Here is a 19,238-nt window from a genome sequence, read left to right as displayed (position 1 = left end):
TGCTCACTAACTTTCAGCTATTTGCTCCCTTTGATATGCATACACATAAAAATGTGATTTCACAAACATGTCAAGTAGTTCCCTTCCGTAACAATTACTGCACCATTGCATGATAACAGAAAAAAGCATCAGACACCAACTTGATACGACATCTAGGAAAAGGAACACATTTCAAAGGGAGTGCAAGGCGTGCAAACACATTAGGACCTGTAATCTTAAACTTTTTTTGACAAGTTCAAAGCCTATCTGATTAATAATTCTCAGATAAAAAGCTTCCAGAAATAGCACTGGTAAGAAAAACTTGACAATATTCGTATTGCTACAACATAAATCAGAACTTACATTTAACTTCTCACGGAAAGTTGCATAGGTATTCTGTTTCTTTAGAATTTTGCGCTCCTTTTTATCATACATTGCTCTAAGATCATCAATAGATTCATTGTACCTGCAAGGCAAACACACTCAATGAAATAATCTTTTCCAAATTGTCATAGATTAATGATACTGCAAAAAGAATATCATGCAACTGAACTATACCTCTGGCTCTCATGCTGAAGCCTCTGCTTCAATCTGTTTAATCGGGCACTTAGTTGCTCTGGAGTATACCCAGCACAGCCTCCTAAAGCTTCCATTTCACACTCAAGACATATGATAGAAGCCTTCCTAAAGTTTTCCTGGAGATTTAAAGTACTTTCAAATAAGTTGAAACATGTGGCAATCATAAATTGTGGAAGCAACAATATTTTTAGTACCAAATATAAAATTAAAATTATGATACATGATATAGAAATAAAAATATCAAAATTAACAAAGAAGTAGATTATTTATGGTGTACCAAGATCCTTCTATAAATTGTTTTTTATAACCTGTCAACCGGTTTCGGCAGCACTAGGACAACTTTAAGCATGAAAGTCTAAATTTCACTTGAGGTGCAGCCTGTGTTCTACGATTGTCACTCGATAAGCATTCAACTTTTGCAATGGTTCTTACTTTTGTTTAATTATCATCTGCTGGAAGGTGGATTTTTATGTGGTTGTCCTACATTAGTACAATAATCACACCTCGCAGTTAACCATGTCCTATCATAGAATATTGTCATAAAATAAGAGTGTGAATGATGGTATATATTTGGGGATCAAACTAGTGATTCAAAACAAAACATGAGCACATTTGAGTTGGAGTGCTGAAAAAATTTAAACTCCTTGAGTACTCAAATTTTACCAGCAATAGAAATTCACAATATCCATGTCTTGTTCTTCCAAAATTGAATTTCTTAGCAGATCTACTTAGACTTGAGTTTCAGAGATGTACAAGCGAGATTCTTGAATCTTTCTATATAACAGATGGATAAAATTTTTTAGGATATCAAGGACAAGCTATCAAGATAAAAAAGAGGGCATCCTAATGCACGAGGCTCTCGCCAATACAAGATCTGAGGAGGGCAAGATGTATGTGGCCTTACCCTAACGTGCAGAGAGGCTGTTTTTGTGTTTTGAATCCATGATGCATAGGTCATAGTGGAGCAATGGAATAAATAATTATGTAGTTACATTTTAAAAGGACATGTTATCTAGTTTTTTTAGGATTATAAAGATGATATAAAAGGTGGCAGCTAGCAATTGCAGCATAAAGGGACCAAATCCAGCTACGGGCTCTCATGAAATGGAAAAGAAAGATGTTGTATAGACTGGGCTTTTCATACATAGATTTTTCCCTTTTTTCAGCCTAATTAAATTTCTTGATAAAGGTAAGTTTATGCTAAACTTTTAGTCTATTTCATTTAGTTAAAGACCTATATGTTTAAGGACCACAATTTAAGTGATGTGGTGCCCTTTCTCACATAAAAATACACATCTACACATCGTTGTCGTATCTTGAAGAGACATCTTGCATAATGCTCTAAAACTATGAAAAGTTAAATTTGCTAGAGTTAATCTTACATGAATATTTGGCAATTTTCCATTTGTTCAGTATACTTTTGGATGGTTATGATCTTCATATTGAGTAGTAGCTATTGAAATAATAATAAGGCCTCTTGTACAGCCAATTACAACAAAATATATGCATTGTGGAAATCATTTTAAATTATCAAATAGCTAGTACAATCAACAAGTGTTATCACTTGTTAGGTATAATACTAGCTTAATCGGTCCTTTTGACTTCATACCCTTGCTTAAGAGCAACTATCATGCTCTTTTCCTGTCGAAGAAGAGGCGCGGCAAAACTTTTGGAATCGAACAGATCATCAACAGAAATGTCCTTTTTGTTCCAAACTAGATTGATAAGCTAAACCAATTTAACCTATTTATTGTGAAGTGAGGTCATATGCTCCATTCATCATCCTCTCCCCCCTTAAGTCACCCTCCTTCCTGTGACCTCCCTGACCTCCTTTTCCCAACTTCTTGCCACCCTTAATGAGCCTACAACTTGTACCAACCCTCAACCTTCCTAGCCCCAAGTCCCATGCTACCCTCAACTCAACCCTCGCCATCCAAACTACCTTCCATCCTTTATCACCAGTCCAACCCTTACTTTGCAGACTGGGGAGTGGGCGTAGGTGCATATTTGGGGAAGCAAATATTTTAGAAACACTTTTCGAAAGGAAGCGCTCAAGAAGCAGGTGCGGATTCAAGATTCCAGGAAGATCTCAAAGAAGGTGCCTTTACCCTAGATAGATTTCGACTACAAAGGCTCAAGCTTCTTTTGTGCAACCCTTAAACCAATCTCTTGTAACTCTCTACCAAAATATTCGAAATATCAAGGATTGGTACCGTATCGGCCAAGGGTGGCTATGGTGCATGCCGCACCGAGGATCGTACTAACAAAGGGTATCAATGGGTACACAAAGGTATGCCCTGAGCACTCGGCTTTTTCTGACATCTAAACTACGGTTTTGGCTTTTTATTATATATTTTTATCTAAATGCTATCCTTTTGCAAGAACTAAGATAGGAGTATTGAGTTAGGAATTTTTGTGCATATTGAAGTAATTAACATGCATAAATAATTACATAACATCACATTACTTGCAATCTAATATACATTTAAAGGACATACATGTTTAAATTAGCAATTAACAACATTTAACAATAGCAATACTTGCAATCCAAAATCATTCAAATGATCATTACTATCATTAATGACCACATACTCGGCATTAGCTTACTTATGCATATTTTTAATCAATTTTTATATTTTCAAAATTTTTATAGCATGCACTAAAATGAAAGTTTTTTGCAAGCACTTTCTTAGAGCATTCACTTTATTTCTTATCATGCATCAATCTATTTTCTCATTTTGTGTGATTTAACAACATTATTTAAAGATAACTAATATGAAATTTATGATAATTTTGGGCCTTGGCTTTGAGCGTGCCAAAATCACATTGATTGTGGATCAATTGTTGGTAGCATATGTTATTATTCGTGCAAAAATGATTGTAGATTGGTCAATCCAATATGAAAAGCCCATGTAGAAGTTTGTACCTCCTCTCTTGTTTCCGCCTTCAAATGGTGAAGAACAAGAGAGAATCAACCTTTTACCCACTTCCGAAGAGGTATTCAGGCATACTACTTGGTTTAAGAGCATTTCGATATTGGTTCAAAGAGAACTGACTTTAATCAGTCCCCAAACCAATCAATCCATGCTCAATTCAAGCTATCCAGAGCTTGGACAGTTTTGTCCAAGTAAAGCTTCCTTGTATTGAGAAGGCCTTGTATGGTACATATTGAGAGGTACTACCCAACCACTAGATATTTCAAACCATGCTCTCCGTACTCCCCCACCCCAAGATTGACAGACATTGTCAAAATGGCTAAAAAAGAACAAGTCCTCGAGTAAAGAAATTTAAGGGAAAAGTTCCTCTAAAGCACAATATGTAGATACCTAGAAGTACATAGTTCCTCTAGTTTGGCAGTCAAGCAAGAGGTCTCCAAGGAAGCATATACCTTATTTGGACAAAAGATCTAGCTAGTCTTTTAAAGCATTGTTTGTGGTACCTCTACAAAACCTTTTGGTGTTTTAATCATCCAATCTTAAAAAAGGGTACTAAAAGATTTTCACCACTTGTCCTTAATTTTGTTTAATGATCGCAAATTGTGGGTGCATTTTTTCTTATTCATCCCATATCCAGAAGACCACATTTTTAAGGTTAACTAAGATTCAAAGTTGAAGGTCAATAAAGTTAAATAAGAATAAATAACCATAGCATCTGGCATAAATCATGCACTGGGGCATGTCCAAAAAGTTGTGCATTGTTGCATCCTATAAAAGCCTAATGTAATTAATGCTAGCTCAATCAAATCGTTTCTCGCAATTTCCATGGATGATCAATTAACCTTTGCCTGCTCTATCTAAAATTTGACTCGATTTAGGTTATTTCTTGAGAAGACATGTAATTCTTTCAACACAATGATCATATCATCCTTATTGATTTTTTCAACCTCATCAGCTTATCCTCAAATGCAACTATATTACTGAGAAAAGAAACGAACAGTTTAATTGCTAAAGAAGCTTAATTTATTTTGAGGATTTAACTGATGCTAGTACAAGGCAGACAGACATGGCACATGGCATTCTGTACCATTGTACTAGAACAAAAATAGAACAAAAAATTCTAAATTAAAATTAAAAAGAAAGGAGTTAATACAAGCCAATGTCAAGAGCTAGAATTAGTCTGGCAGAGGGTAGCACTTGAGACCATGGACTATCATATTACCCCGAACCGCTCAGTACAAGGTGACCATACCAGGTCGGAACTAGTATGAAATTCATATTCGGGTCGATGCAAGCCCCGTACCAAGGCATACCCAGGTGCGTACCAAACAGTACTGAGACATCCCAAGATAAGAAGCGAGAAAAATAATTTTTGAGTTGTTTCAGTACAAGGTACGTATAGTTATGTATCTACCTGCATCGTACTGAACCGGTAATGTACTAGTACGGTACTTGATACTGAGATTGCGGATCTTGCTTGAGACCATGTTTTATTCATAAGTACGATACATTAGGATGAACAATCGCAAGCCTAAAACTTCACATACATCTCTAAGAAGGCCATATTCCATGGCTAAGCAGCAGTTCAACATGAAAATGTTGAGACTAAAGAAGCACCCCAAGCAACACTAAAGTGGCCGCAAAATAGTTCAAAAAAAATCAGTGTGAAAACCCAAACAAACAGAGAGGCAAGCCTACCACCTTAATAATACTCTGTTAAATTGTTTGACATGAAAGAAATCAAAAAAAAAAAAAATAGAGAGCACAATACATATGAATAATTAATATATATATATATATATATATATTAAAAAACTCAGGCCATTGTTACCAAATGCACAAACATCATTCAACATCCAATAGAAAAATGTCATGAATTTTGCAATCATTTTAGAAATTAACAAATTGATCCCACCTAGGGACTTCATATTATTTTGCTCATCAAGATATCCAACCAATAGAAGATTAGACCACCCCCCCCCCCCCCAAAAAAAAAAAAGATAAAACCATCTATTTTTTCTCAAATATCAATTAATTAATTGATAACAATCATTGGAACATAAGGCTAAGAAAGGATGACATCAAGTGTCAATGACCTGACGGTTGTGTTGGAGCTCTTCATACTCTGCCTCTGCTGTTTTAATATCGGGTAGTACCTTGTTTTGCATGACACCTTCATAATGGATTCTCTTCTGAGATAAGCAAGATCATCTAATTAGCATCTTAATGAATTTAAAAGAGAAAATAATTCATGCAAAAAAAAAACATACAGCCTCTGCTGCGCGCAGTTCATCTTCAGCCAACAATAATTCACGCTCGGCAACCTCAATGGCATCAATTTCTCCTTTTGCTGACTCTAAACGATACATCATAATATAAATCAAGTAAACAAAACATAAATGCAATGCAACTAGAGATCAGCATCTTTTCTTTAAGATGAAAGTTTAATGGTCATGCTCTTAAATCCATAACTCAGTACATGAAATGGTAATAAAAGTCCATGGCCATGAATTGAGAACTGTAAGCACGCATGCACAAACAGGAAGGAATAAAGATAAAAGAAAATACCCACACTAGTTCTGCTAAATTAGTTATTATGAGGTAGCAAAGAGCTCCCACTAGCACTAGAAGTCTAGAAGAAAGCAATAAGGTCATACATACATTGACATGAGCGTGCATGCAGCGAATGAGTGGGGGAGTGAAATGGACTAGTAGAACAAAGAAGAAAATATACTGATGGAGGTGTCAGAGTAGCATACAAGGTGGATATAGTAACAACTATTGTTTACCAAAACGAAAGGAGAACTATTAAATATAAGTTGTCTATGCACAAGCAAGAAGCAAACCCACCAAGGAGTGTGCAATGTTGTCACAGGAAATTCCAACAAGATGATTGCGCAACGCCACTGCCTAAGAAACTATTATATTCATGGAACCTAGGAAGGCAGCAGTTTGGGCTTTAGGGAACTAAGGATAAACTAGCACTGGGTCAAGTGCTTTCCTGTTATTTTCATACACATATATCTCTTACTCTCTCTCTCTCTATCTAGAGAGGAAATTCCAGAGTGACCGTAGATTTGGGTATTCAATCATCGCAGGTACATGTTAGGCACAAATCAGCGAAAAATTTGGCATAAGAGGAAAAGTGGATGGGATGATGGAGAAACATGCACAGTATGAATTAGGATTCCATCAAGAGCCAAACTGAAGGAAATAGTAGACAATGCTTGCAAAAAGAAAAAGAAGTCCTATGTCCGACTAGATTCTATCTCAAAATAAATATGAAAAAGTGGTCCTCAACTAATCTTGATACAGATGCAATGAACCAAGACCTCACCCAAAAAAGCCAGCTAGAAAGTATTATTTATATTTCTTAAAGTACCAAAATCTACCTAGCGCATAAGAAATGAGGGACCATCCACATGCCCTTATAGGCCCTCAAACAATCCCCCATTTTAAGTCTTGATGCCCTTGCGAGACTAAAAGTCCAAACTCCAAACCCAATGAAATCCAATCACAAACACCATGTTCGGCCCTTGGGCTACCACAAAAGGGCTATGTTGCACTATCCCTAGTCCACATGGGCTGGATGCACTCATACCATTTGTAACGACCAAAAACCTCACCCAAAAAGGCTAGCTAGAAGGTAATAGATCTATCCAGCGCATAACAAATGTGGGACAACACACACCCACACGGCTCCTCACAATGGAGCATTCCAATTCATAATAAATCTGAAAAGCATTGGTTCCCAACTAATCTTCCTTCCTAAAAAATCATACTCTAAATAATAAGAAAAAAATACTGATGAGATAAACAATTCAAAGCCCATATTTTTAGAAGTTTCAACATATCCCAAATAATTAATTTTAATAAAAAATGGATTGGAGCAATTAGATCTCTCGCTTGGCGCGAAGGCTGCTGGTTCAGGGGTAGGGTACGGTACTAAAGGTCCTCGGACTTCCAGGCGGTTTTTCTTTTGGGCAGCTGTTCACCGTTGGATCTCGCTTGCCAATTACTATATGGTATGTTGTACCATACCATACCGGACGATACCAGACGTACCGTAACGATGGTACCGAGCGTACCGACACTCGTTACGCCAGGCGTACTGCGTACCATACCGTAACGACACTATGATAGTGTGGCACCGGTACGAGTCCGGTACGTGTACGGCGAACCTTGCTATATACATAACTTGTAGATCTTCTAAGTTGCCTTATAGTTATTACTTGATAAGCTTTTTGCAATAGGCATCCCAGATACTTTGACATTGCATAAATCACCGCTCAGACATCTATTTCACAAATTACATAAACCTCCACCCTTTTCTTAAGAACTAAGATGGGACTTGAAGCCAAGTCCTTGCTACCTCCTCATCTACCAAAAGTAAATAAGCAAACAAGATTCGAAGATTCGAAGCCTTTTGACTGCCATCCATCAAATGACATAATTTTGATAGTTTTCAACAATAAGAAGAAACTAATCTTCTGTAAGGTGACCGATTAGACAATCTAAATTTTTACCACCTTGGCGATCCCTAAATACAGCAAGGCTACCAGGTTGGTCATCTTAGTAAATAAAAATTCACTACAACCCCATATCTATTTGTCTATATCAAAAATTTATTAAAGAAACAAAAACAGTCATATCAATTCTAAGAGGGAGGTTGGCTAGTGCACGAGGCACCCCTACATGAGGAGAGATTGTTTTCATGTTTCAAACCCATGACACCCAGGTCATAATGGAGCAATCTTACTGTTGCACCAAGGCCCACCCTCACAATCATATAAAAGCTAAAAGAAATAAATATGAGAAGCTATGTAAAACTCCAATATATTTCCTTTTATGTCACATAATTCTAAATACCAGCAAGTACATAATAACCAAGAAATAGAATGCTACCTTGCATCAAAAGTATTTATTTGGAATGTGATTACAAATTTAAATCATAAAATAAAAGATTATGATAGCTACTCCAGCATTTATATTAGCAAAATATTATGTAAGAATGTATAGACATGTGTACACAACATGTGCACGTGCATGCATATAGGTGTGTCTACATATGTCTGTGCATGTATGTACTTCTATGAATACACAACATAAAAAATGAGGGAAATGTAGAAGAATACCACATAAGTCCTCGATGGAATTTTTTAAGTTATTGGCTTTCTCTTGTGCCATGGTCATCCTTATACGGAGTTTCTCCAGTAACATTTCCTTTCCTTGTAAATCATCTTGCACTTGCTAAAAAGAAAGAAAGGAAAAAACAACAAAATGTACCTTGTAAAAGAGAATGCCAAACATATGATCCCTAAACAAGGTGCTTGATCGCTAAAAGGTAACTTGAAACAAACCGAGATTTCTTGATAAAGCTCTTCAACATTCACGGGGTCATCATTTTGCTGAGAGGCATAAGAGTTCTTCATATCCCGCAAAGCTAGTTGCTTCGACATCAAAAGCTTTTCTTCATTTATTCGTCGCCTCTAAGAGATTTTTTTAAAAAAGATATCAGGCAGTAAATAAAAGATATCAGATGGCAATAGAAATCTTTAGATGGCAACAGAAATCATTACCTTCGTATTCTGTACATTGAGTTCAAGATCCCGAAGTGCTTCCTCAGAATCTCTTTTCCTACCTCTGCTTTCTTGAACAAGTTCTTTAACCTTAGAGGCTTCATTCTGAATATTGTAAATTTCATCATCAATAGAACTGCGTAGTCGGCCACTCCTGGCCCTTTTGTTTGGAGGAAGGGTGGTCTGAACTGAACCTCTATAAAACCTGATATACCATGTAATAACAACCACCAACACAAAGATGGCACTAAATTATAAGTCCAGGACTGAAATTTGATAGTGTTATTCCCAATGAAACAATGAACACATGCTTGTTAGAAATCTTATTGAAGTCATGATGAGGTTTGCTACCTTTATTTTTTTATCAATGTAAAATCCTCAACTAAGAGAATAAAATTGCATTTAAAACTTTCATAATATTAACCTATTACAGCTAGATGCAATGTATGGAAGAAAAACCTGCATGCTAAACATATCTAAGCGACGTTACTAGTACTTGTTTATAGACTGGCCGGTTGGTTGGTCCAAAAGTATTACCACACTATCAACTTTAACTTTAGATCTTTTCGATCATCTGAGGTTTTGAATAATCTGAGAAACTTTAGCTAGCTAATTCTGTTTCCTTATTTACTAGGATGTTGATCAGATATGTCTTATCAAGGTGTCCTCAAGCCATTGTTGTTATGATCAGTTGCCCAGGCACCTTGGCTATAGAAAGGACTCCGAATACCAAGGCAAGCGTCCTGAACTACATATATAGATTAAAGAAATCACATTTACATATTTGTCTATGGATGAGCGTATAACTGTATGTAATTACACACACACACACACACACATATATATATATGTATGTATGTATGTATGAAATATGAAAGTGACATATATACACCATAGTACATGTAAATGCATGATTACTATCCACACAGGCATACATGCACAGTCTCTGCATACCATATGTGTTTGTGGGTTGTAAAAGTACTTGATTCTAACTTCTTTTATAAATGAAACATCGATGTTAACAAGGGAGTGAGTTACATCAGACCAGATAGCAGGAAAAAAAATCATATTGGAATAATTATTGTATCTAAGTTTAAGTTGAATCAAGTGGTTGCAAAATGTCATTCAGTCAAACTCAAGACCCAAGCTCTAGCCCCAGAAAGAATGACAACTAAGGGAGCTTGGCAATCTCTTGCACCCTAGCTTAGACAACAATAACATTTATCATACTTCAAATATTTTATTTTTACAATTTAGTATAAATTTTATGAGGGCAGGGCTTGTCGATAGTAAAATTGCTCTATTATAACCTAGGTGTCCCAAGTTCAAAACATGAAAACAGCCTTTCCGCACACAGGGGTAAGGCGGCGTACATCTAACCCTCCCTAGACCCTACCCCCCCAATGGCAGGAGCCCCATGCACTAGGACAATCTTTTTTAGTATAAATTTTATAAACTACAATATATCTTTAGTATTATTTTAATTATCTATATGCGCTTATGCTTTAAAGAGCATAAAAATGATATTTTTTATAGAAATAAATGTAAAAATCAGATTCTGTAAATGAAGTAGTTGAATTAAGAAACAACTAACTTTGCACTAAGCCTCTTGCCTAGGCGCTTGGGCAAGCAACCACCTTGCAATAGTCTAGATCCATTGTTTAGCATCGCCTAGGTTATTTGATGATCATGCCTCATTATATATTCCCCAAAATCAGATGATTTTCATTCTCATTTCTTTGTCTCTTTTGCCAACACTGCCTCATATTCTTCAGGTTCATTTTAAGTTGGAGTTTCTTGACCGAAAAGGTGAGAAAACAAAGGATCAAAAAAAGTTAACTATAACAAATATGGCCTCTGTTTTCATCTTTATATACGGGACTTTGACATAGGACAGGACAGCTTTCTAACTTGGGGCTTCAACCTCAGTGAACAGATGGCGGGGATGATTCATGTATTAACCATGGTTTCTAAAAGGTTTCCGAAATAGTAAGTAGTTTTGCAGGTTGTTGGAATTTTTTTCTAAAATTCGAACTAGAAACAGGACCGGTTCATTAAGATCTAAAATTATGCTCCCAAAAGTGCTAAAGAATATTTGTCATGAAAATTAGATAAATATGGGGCAAATGAAGCCCAAATATGACACTAATCAGTTTATCGTCTGTCAAGCACATATGAATATACTGTTCAACTCTTGGATGTTTCTCCTCTCATTCAACTGGCAGTTTCTCGCATGGTCAGGAACCAAGATCACAAAGATTGCAGTGGACAACAAACAAGAAAACGTGATCTGGATTCTAGTTTCCCATTATCCATGAAAAACTGTTTGTTATTTGATAAACCCAATAGTGTCTTGTGGTTAAGAAAGACAAGCTTCTGTTTGTGCCACTAGCCAGATTTAAAGCTGCAAGTGCTCAGGTCAGATCAGGGTTTAGCACATGCAAATACTCTAAATATATGAATCAGATCAAAATTCTAAATCCAATCCTAATCCACTTCCACTAATAAGATTGATTACGAGTGGGATTAGGAATATTCCAAACACAAACCATGAGAAACATGTATAAACTGGTTACTGGTTGGTACATTATATCCTAAACATATTGTGCAAGCCAATAACAATTAAACAACACGTAGATGTTATCAACAATCAATTGTGCATGAGATTCCATCCACAATCACATAAAAATCATTGAGAACACAAATTACTGATTAACTACATAAAAGCTAAACCTAAAAGCAAATTATTTTCAAATTCTCAAATTCAAGGAGGGTTGTGAAAAATATAGTTTATTATTTTTCACTTTGCACGAGTTGTTTCAAGTTTGCATCAGGTTACCCAAGGCCTATTTCGTATCATTTTTGTTTCTCTACAAATTAGTGAAATTTCATATAGAAATTGATGAAGATCAATGTTGTGAGACTCATTTTGGCTGAGTGGGTTTATCTGTTCGACCCATCACCTGAGTCAGCTTAAAGTCCAAAATTTATAAATAAAAGATCCTAAGCCATTGAGCCAGGACGGTTCAACCCATTAACTCACTCAAACAATTCCATTTCAATGGTTCAACATGACCACTTAAGACATTTTGGGGGAGGAGACTCAAAGAAGCCAAGAAGGATCAAGCATTTGTGGGACCCTTCTTTCCCCTATTTTTCTCCTCTTTTTTTTTGGACCCACCTCATCCATTGCTGGTAGAGCTTCATTGATTCCATTGGAGCCTCATCCCCAGCCTCCATTGCGGGTGAAGCCTTTTCTCATAAACAAGGGTGGCCGCCTTCTTGTCACCATGGAGGTCTCCAATATGTCCTCCGTGCCGTTAACTACCTCTAACCAAGATAAAGATCTCCAAAAGCATCCTCACTTAGCTCTAATTGCAACCCGATCTTCCTCCTGGTGGGGCTCATCACTTCCTCGTGCTTCATCTCTCTAAAAAGAAAACCTAATCCTAACTCCTAATCCACATAGACCCATAGAGTTTATCCTCCATCAGATGAATACACCCTCCTCTCTATCCAGAGGCTTAAGGCCTTCCACCAATGCAGTCGCTAGTTGATGCTGGGCAATTGTAGGAGGATGGGGATTAATGCTAGACATCCATAGAAATGGATAAATAAACTGATCTGGTGGTCAACCCACAGTCAACAAATAGTCCACACATGGTTGAACTGCGGACCTGTGACCTAGTTTCCGAAACAGCCGGAGCTAGGTCAACAGGTTCCAAACATTGTTGAAGACAGCATTTACACAAAATTTCTGTTATTTGTTGCTTTCAATTTCACTCTTTTTGACAGCAATAAATCTTTATTTTGTGTAAACAATTTGAAAAGAACAAAAGTATTTAATCATACATGTTTCTTTGTCTACTTTATTTTTCTTTTTGTGTATTGAAAACAAAACATAAAAAAGAAATACCAACAGGTCCTTAGAGATCCACATCCAATCCATATGCAAAACATGCTATATCTTTCAATCCAAGCCTAATCAAATAACTTTGGCTTGGACTGGGTCAGGTATATATTTGGGTTAATTCCTAATCAGAAGCAGGTCAGTCTAACCCTCTTGAAGTCATAGGCAGATTCATAAACAAAAATTCCAAAAATTTTGTAGGGAGAAATATGTGAAATGAAAAAGATATTCTATGATGTATCATACATGATATTGGGATAATTGGGACATCAATATGAAAATTATTGATACTTAACATAACCAACTTTTACATTAAGCATATCTTAGTGCACTTTACATAAATTTGATGATATCCCCCATGTGTTTCATTAGCTTCTCATGGGGTCCAAAAGTGTCTCCTAGCCACTTCGCTTTTGGAAGCCAAAATTACTTCGCTTACAAAAAAAATTTCTTAAAAAACAGATCAGAACATAGAAAACACTTACTGCACAGAACTCTTTTCTGATATTCTTTCCAAGGTATTATCTACTCGTATACTTCATTCATTAGATACCCTCTTCCCTTTTTCTGGCGGGAAATACACTCTTCTCTAAACATAGCACAAGCAGACTTCCTTGAGCTGAAAAATATTTTAGCAATTCACGTGTGATATTGTGCATTGCTACTTAACATATCACCATGCATATCAAAACAGGAGATTAAGCTGGAAAAATAAAGATGAGGTGATGAGATGAAATGAAAATGAACCTCAACATTAAAAGCTTACATTCTATATCCATCAGAAGTGTATACTTCCTTCAAATTTTGAATTCTCTGATCAAATGCAACAGATTTTCCCATCTCATAATCTTGAACAAGCACTTGCCTCTCAACATTGCCCTAAAATAGAGATGATATGATAACAATCAAAAGTATGAATGCAGCAATAAAAACCTCCATGAAGGACAACACTAAGCATGGTGAAATTTTGTGTCATAAGTGAAAACATGTCGTAGCAACAAGTGATAAGTTCCTGCCACTTATTGTACTGCAAGAACTTCGATCTTTGAACATATTTGAGATAAGTAATGGGTTGGCTAAAAAAAAATCATAAAGGAAGATAAACAGAAATGCAACTTCTTGCCCAACAACCGCCAATAAGTAGAAAATAAAGAGGAAATACAAAAATATGTTACCAAAACCTTATATTAAACAATGGAGTTTGTGCCCAAATTATCTGTATATAGTTGACATGCCTCATCTAGGTGGCTCATGACAGATTTGCAGTTCTTCATGCACTGTCCACAAGTCAAAAATACAAACAAAGATTCATTGAGGCAAGCCTCAAACACCCAACTCAACCGCCCACACCCTCACCCAAAAGATTAAAAAAGAACTTTGTAAATACTTACAAAGTAGAGCATAATCAACTACTTGTGGAATGATCATTAATAAAGAAATTAAGATTAGATACCAATGTAAAAAGTGACACATGCAGTCATTAACATATAAATATTACTATGCCATGTTCAGACACATAATCATTTATAATCTGACTCTTTTTGTCCTAATATTCCATTTACTACATCTCAACGTCAAAGAAATGGTATGTGACATTTACCAGCAGTTCAGAGAAAATGATAAGGCAAAAGCAACCTAGGTTATGGGACATATGTAAAAAAAAGCCTTCTAAAGAATCAAGAAAATTATGGTATAAGATAAAAACTAGTATCATATCAAAGAATTTTCAGGTCGTATACTTACTATATCCACCAACACATTAATTATAGTAGGATTGTCAGAATGTATAACGGAAAGAATAGTTGGACGATTTGTTGAAGGAAGCATGTAGTTTGGAATGTTCAACCTGCATATATAAACTCACGATAACAATGGAGAGACTTTTTTTCCTAATCACAAACAAAAACCAGCATGCTGCACCAAAAGGTACAATACACCTGGGTAAAGAGTGATGGGTGGAGTAGGTCTTACCGTGGTCTGGAAAAATCATATATAATGATCTGAAGGTTTGCATAGTTTGCTTCTCTTGCACAATCTCGTAAAAGAAGTGAATCTCTATGATCGGTAACTATAAAAGCATCTAGTAACCGCCCAACAGCACAATCAACTGCTAGGGCCCAGATGTCACCACTGACCAATGTCTGTCTCATAAAAACATAATTTTGTTGGTCTGAGAAATTATGATGGGTTAAAAGCAGCAAAAGTTGTTGTATTGAAAGTGCATGTGCGGAACTGCAGATACACAACAAAATTGCAGAATCTTCTCAACATACATCTACATGAGATGCATGCTGTACACTTGAACTATGGGTGAAATTCATCTTGCATAATTCACCATTACAAAGAACATGTGCTTCCTAAGAAATACAAACCCAATTTAATATGTCCAACCATTCCATCTACAAGCAGCTCAGAGGCAAATTTAAATGCAGTTGTTTATATAAACATGTATATGTACGTAATCAAATTGTGTGATTGAGAAGAAATTGCATTTATGGCTAATAAAGCACGCTCAAAATGGATTAAGAGAAGTACTGCAAACCTAGTGACAGATTTCCCTTATTCAATAATTTTTGGATTACTTCAGAATACATTTTAATAAAACTTCTTCTCTCTGAACTATCCTGAGTGAAAAAACCATACTTTCTTGAATTTCTAGCAACCCCACAAATAATTCATAATCTTCGCAAATTTTTCATGATTTTTTCTGAAACTTGTTATGAGTTTATCCATTTTAATTTTTTACTCATTTGTTCTTTCACTTAATAATCTTTGAAATGCATTCAAAAGTTTTAAAAATTTCTGATCTGAGCAAAATTATCAAAATGGCCACATTCATTAATATTGTAACAAACAATCAATGACAGTAGCAACATGGTATACTAATTTCTTTCCCCGATGATTGCAAATGAATGAACATAATGTTTCAGAAACTTAATCACATGATTTTGAAGATGATACAATTATAAAGCATGGATGTGGAGTTTAATCTGGAAGACAAGAATGGAGTTTGTCTTTCATTTACAATTGTGAAGCAGCAAAAACAAGCCTAGAAACATATAAAAGACACACTAGCTGTCGATATACAAAATCTAGAACTAGATTGACCATTTCCAGGATCAAGCACTGGTTAGTTGCTTGCTTGAGATTAAAACTGTAACAAAGTTAAGAAATGTTAAGAGTATCAATTATTACATTTAGTCAAACCAAAACATTGGGTGTACTTCCCTATTATATAACATTTGGTGTATCCTGCACATCATGAATATCCAGGTCCAACTAGAAACAAGAAGTAGACACATGACTTTTGTACTTGCCAAATAACTCATTTGCATGGAAATTGTATAGAAACCAGTAAACCCTGAGAAAACAACTACATCTTATACAAGAGCTTCTCATACTAGAACAAGAAGAAATTTACGGCATGGTAAAAAGTAAATCGGCAAGTAGAAATGATCACAGATGAGGAATCTACAAAATTACATCTAGAAAGTAACGGCAAAAAGGTTAATAATATTGATGCACTTCATATACGCCTTTGTGGAACACCAGTCATTGGACATCAATGTATTACACAAGCTATCTCTATAGAAGCATGTATTAGGACACCAATGCCAACAACAAGATGTCAACACCAGACAACCTCGTAGTATTCATATTATTGTTGCACTGGTCTAATAGTCCCCACACGCAACCAAATGACTATATACTGCTCACTGTTTTTCCAAAAGACATGAAGCTCACCCTAAATAACAACAGATTAATTAGAGAGTATCCATGAATCATGCCGCCTACACAATTACACTGGGACTATATTAGATGCAATAATAAAGAAAAGAAATGGAAGAGAGGTGCAGCATCGGTAATGGAAAAGTCAACAAATTGGCAAGCATCGTTAAAAGTACAGGTAGGGTATGGGCCACTATGGTATAGATGCTATAGCATCATACTGATACATGGCCCGCCTCCAAGTGCTGGCACAACAAAAATTGGGCTACTGCACGTGTATCATTATAGTACGGGGATGAGGGGTTTACCAGTACAACTAACATAGCTGGTAAAAACCAGTCGACACCTGCATTTAAAAACCTTGGTGGAAAGCAAATTAAACAAATTACAACCTAAATATGGACAAAAAAAGAAGATATCAGAAACCGTAATAAGTAGAGACACCAGGAAAAGTTAAAGTATCCAACTAATATCATTTTGAATTCTTATGTTAAGCATCTTGGTAAGTTGCAAGTGTTTTTTGTTGTAGAAGCATCTGTTTTATATTATTTAAATGAGTATTTGTGCATGAGTTCAGAAAGCTAATACCAAATTCTGCTGAAAAAGCTATCGCACAAAACCAACATATGCAAGCACAAGCATTAAAAAATAAAAACAACATGCAGCTAATATTTTATGTACCACATGAGCTCCAATTGGACCGATAGGAGGGCTTTTAAATTTTCTGTGGTGTCTTTCAATAACCTGTAAGAGATTCAGAACTCTTCCTCCTCCAAAGGCTGTTACCTACATGAAAAACTGCCATATTGATAGACAAAGTCGTAGCATATCTCAGATACACATAAAAAATGCACATGCATGCATAAAGACGCACTTCAAGACAAGTGAAAATTAGCTAAGCAAATCTCTAGGATGGAACAGTAGAATGGTCAAATAATCAGTCAAATAGACCTTGTTCATTCGGTGTTGCTGAAACTCATTCATCTGTGAGCATAAATCACGATATCTTCTTTCATTTTCTTCAATCTGCAAATATGAACTTATTACAATCTCTAGTACAACAAATATGATCCATGTAAAAGTTGAGCAGTCATCAAAACTTAAAAGAAAATGGCTTTATAACACAGGATAATAAGAGTACAGATGATTTTCCATTTACACCCAACACTAAAAATAAATGAGAAAAATTATCACAGTATGACACTATACATTAAACATATATAACATAAAATAGGGGGGAAAAGATTGTAGATAATTCCTCTTGCAAATTTGTCTGTGCAGGTACCCTCTTCAAAAGAATCACAGCCCAAACAAGGGCACCATGCATACAGAATTCCTCATATTACACCTGAAACTAGATAGGAAAAGTGCTCCCTGAAAATGCTTGCAAACAAATGCACGGAGACCACATCATATCTGCATTTTGGTTCAACTAAACCACTCACAAAGTGATACAAATAATTAAACAAAATCAAGATTAGCTCTTATGTCTGAAAAGGTCAACTTCCCTTCAATTTAAAATCTAGACAAATGGGTATATGGCACTATTTCCTATCACAACATCTTTTTAGGGGCATTTTTGAAATCCTAAAGTTTAGCGCCCACTTTTGCATGTTCCTAAGAGGAGTCTTCCTGTAAAAAGGATTTGAACTTATTACAATAAAAAGAATACATTCCTTAATACTCATCTGGTGAACTTTAGAATATATGCATATTCACAGCTTATTGTTGCTGACCAGCAGGTAGCTAACAATATCAAAATAACAATTTCTTAAAGTGTATTTAATTCTCAACAGGGTTTAGCATCCATCAAGTTCAAGTAATTCATATCTAAACAAACATCATATAAATCTCCAAGGAAATCTGTTCAAAAAAAATTACAACTAAACAAGAACAAATTCATACATGCGAATATATTTACTCACACTTAGGCTCAACTTCCAAAAAAAAAATCTGAAAAATGGCTTAATAAATCTAAAGTTTCCGAAAAAATGAAGTTTGAAAGTATTCTATACTGTAACTTGCTTGTGATATCAGAAGCAAGTAATTTTTACCGTCACAAATGCAGCCTGCTAATTAGGAGGTCAAAAAGATTGCTAATGACCTGTCCAAAATGCTTGGCAAAAGTGACTACAAATGCAGGATAAGTTACACACACTCAAGTTATTTACTTTAAAGGCATGGATAACAGTATTACACAGTTCCAATTTTCCAAATTTTACAGGTGGAAGATATCTTGAACTAGTGTTGGTTATGTACAATCAGGATCATTCAAGTAGAACACAGAGTGTTGGGTCGGAATTTTATGGGCTAGACAAAAAGTTTTGACCGATATTTCTAGGCTACTCGTGGCTGCGTCTGATCAGGTCATCCAATGTCGCATCTGACCCAGCTAGCAGCTAGATCTCATATCGACACACATACTCAATCCACAAGTTCATATTTCAGATCTAAGCTTAAACCCAAATTGGATCAGATCAAATTTGGCACAGCCCACCCCATGCACAGGTTTGTGTCAGTTTAGAA

At 35.7% G+C, this 19,238-nt stretch overlaps 1 protein-coding gene across 6 annotated transcripts in view; it reads right to left on the bottom strand.

Annotated features, from left to right (window-relative positions):
• Window positions 1–19,238, bottom strand: part of MIM (P-loop containing nucleoside triphosphate hydrolases superfamily protein) — a 55,867-nt gene that overhangs the window by 6,789 nt on the left and 29,840 nt on the right. For 4 of the 6 annotated variants that reach the window (XM_039120638.3, XM_039120629.3, XM_039120634.3 and 1 more), the window contains 12 exons: window positions 17,664–17,738; window positions 17,394–17,498; window positions 14,955–15,124; window positions 14,727–14,829; window positions 13,750–13,862; window positions 9,074–9,278; window positions 8,855–8,983; window positions 8,630–8,744; window positions 5,765–5,850; window positions 5,591–5,686; window positions 538–674; window positions 343–445 (listed from right to left, as the gene is read on the bottom strand). In XM_039120638.3, coding sequence (XP_038976566.2) covers window positions 343–445; window positions 538–674; window positions 5,591–5,686; window positions 5,765–5,850; window positions 8,630–8,744; window positions 8,855–8,983; window positions 9,074–9,278; window positions 13,750–13,862; window positions 14,727–14,829; window positions 14,955–15,124; window positions 17,394–17,498; window positions 17,664–17,738 — 1,437 coding nt within the window. The remainder of the gene's footprint in view (window positions 1–342; window positions 446–537; window positions 675–5,590; window positions 5,687–5,764; window positions 5,851–8,629; window positions 8,745–8,854; window positions 8,984–9,073; window positions 9,279–13,749; window positions 13,863–14,726; window positions 14,830–14,954; window positions 15,125–17,393; window positions 17,499–17,663; window positions 17,739–19,238) is intronic. The other 2 variants (XM_088718651.2, XM_039120645.3) reach the window with 1 other exon arrangement.

Source organism: Phoenix dactylifera, chromosome 3 (assembly GCF_051530095.1).
Source record: "Phoenix dactylifera cultivar Ajwa chromosome 3, Ajwa_hap1_PhDact_Kaust_v1.1, whole genome shotgun sequence".
NCBI lineage: Eukaryota > Viridiplantae > Streptophyta > Magnoliopsida > Arecales > Arecaceae > Phoenix > Phoenix dactylifera.
Note: the sequence above shows the minus strand (reverse complement) of the source record. Positions and strands in the feature narration are given on the sequence as shown.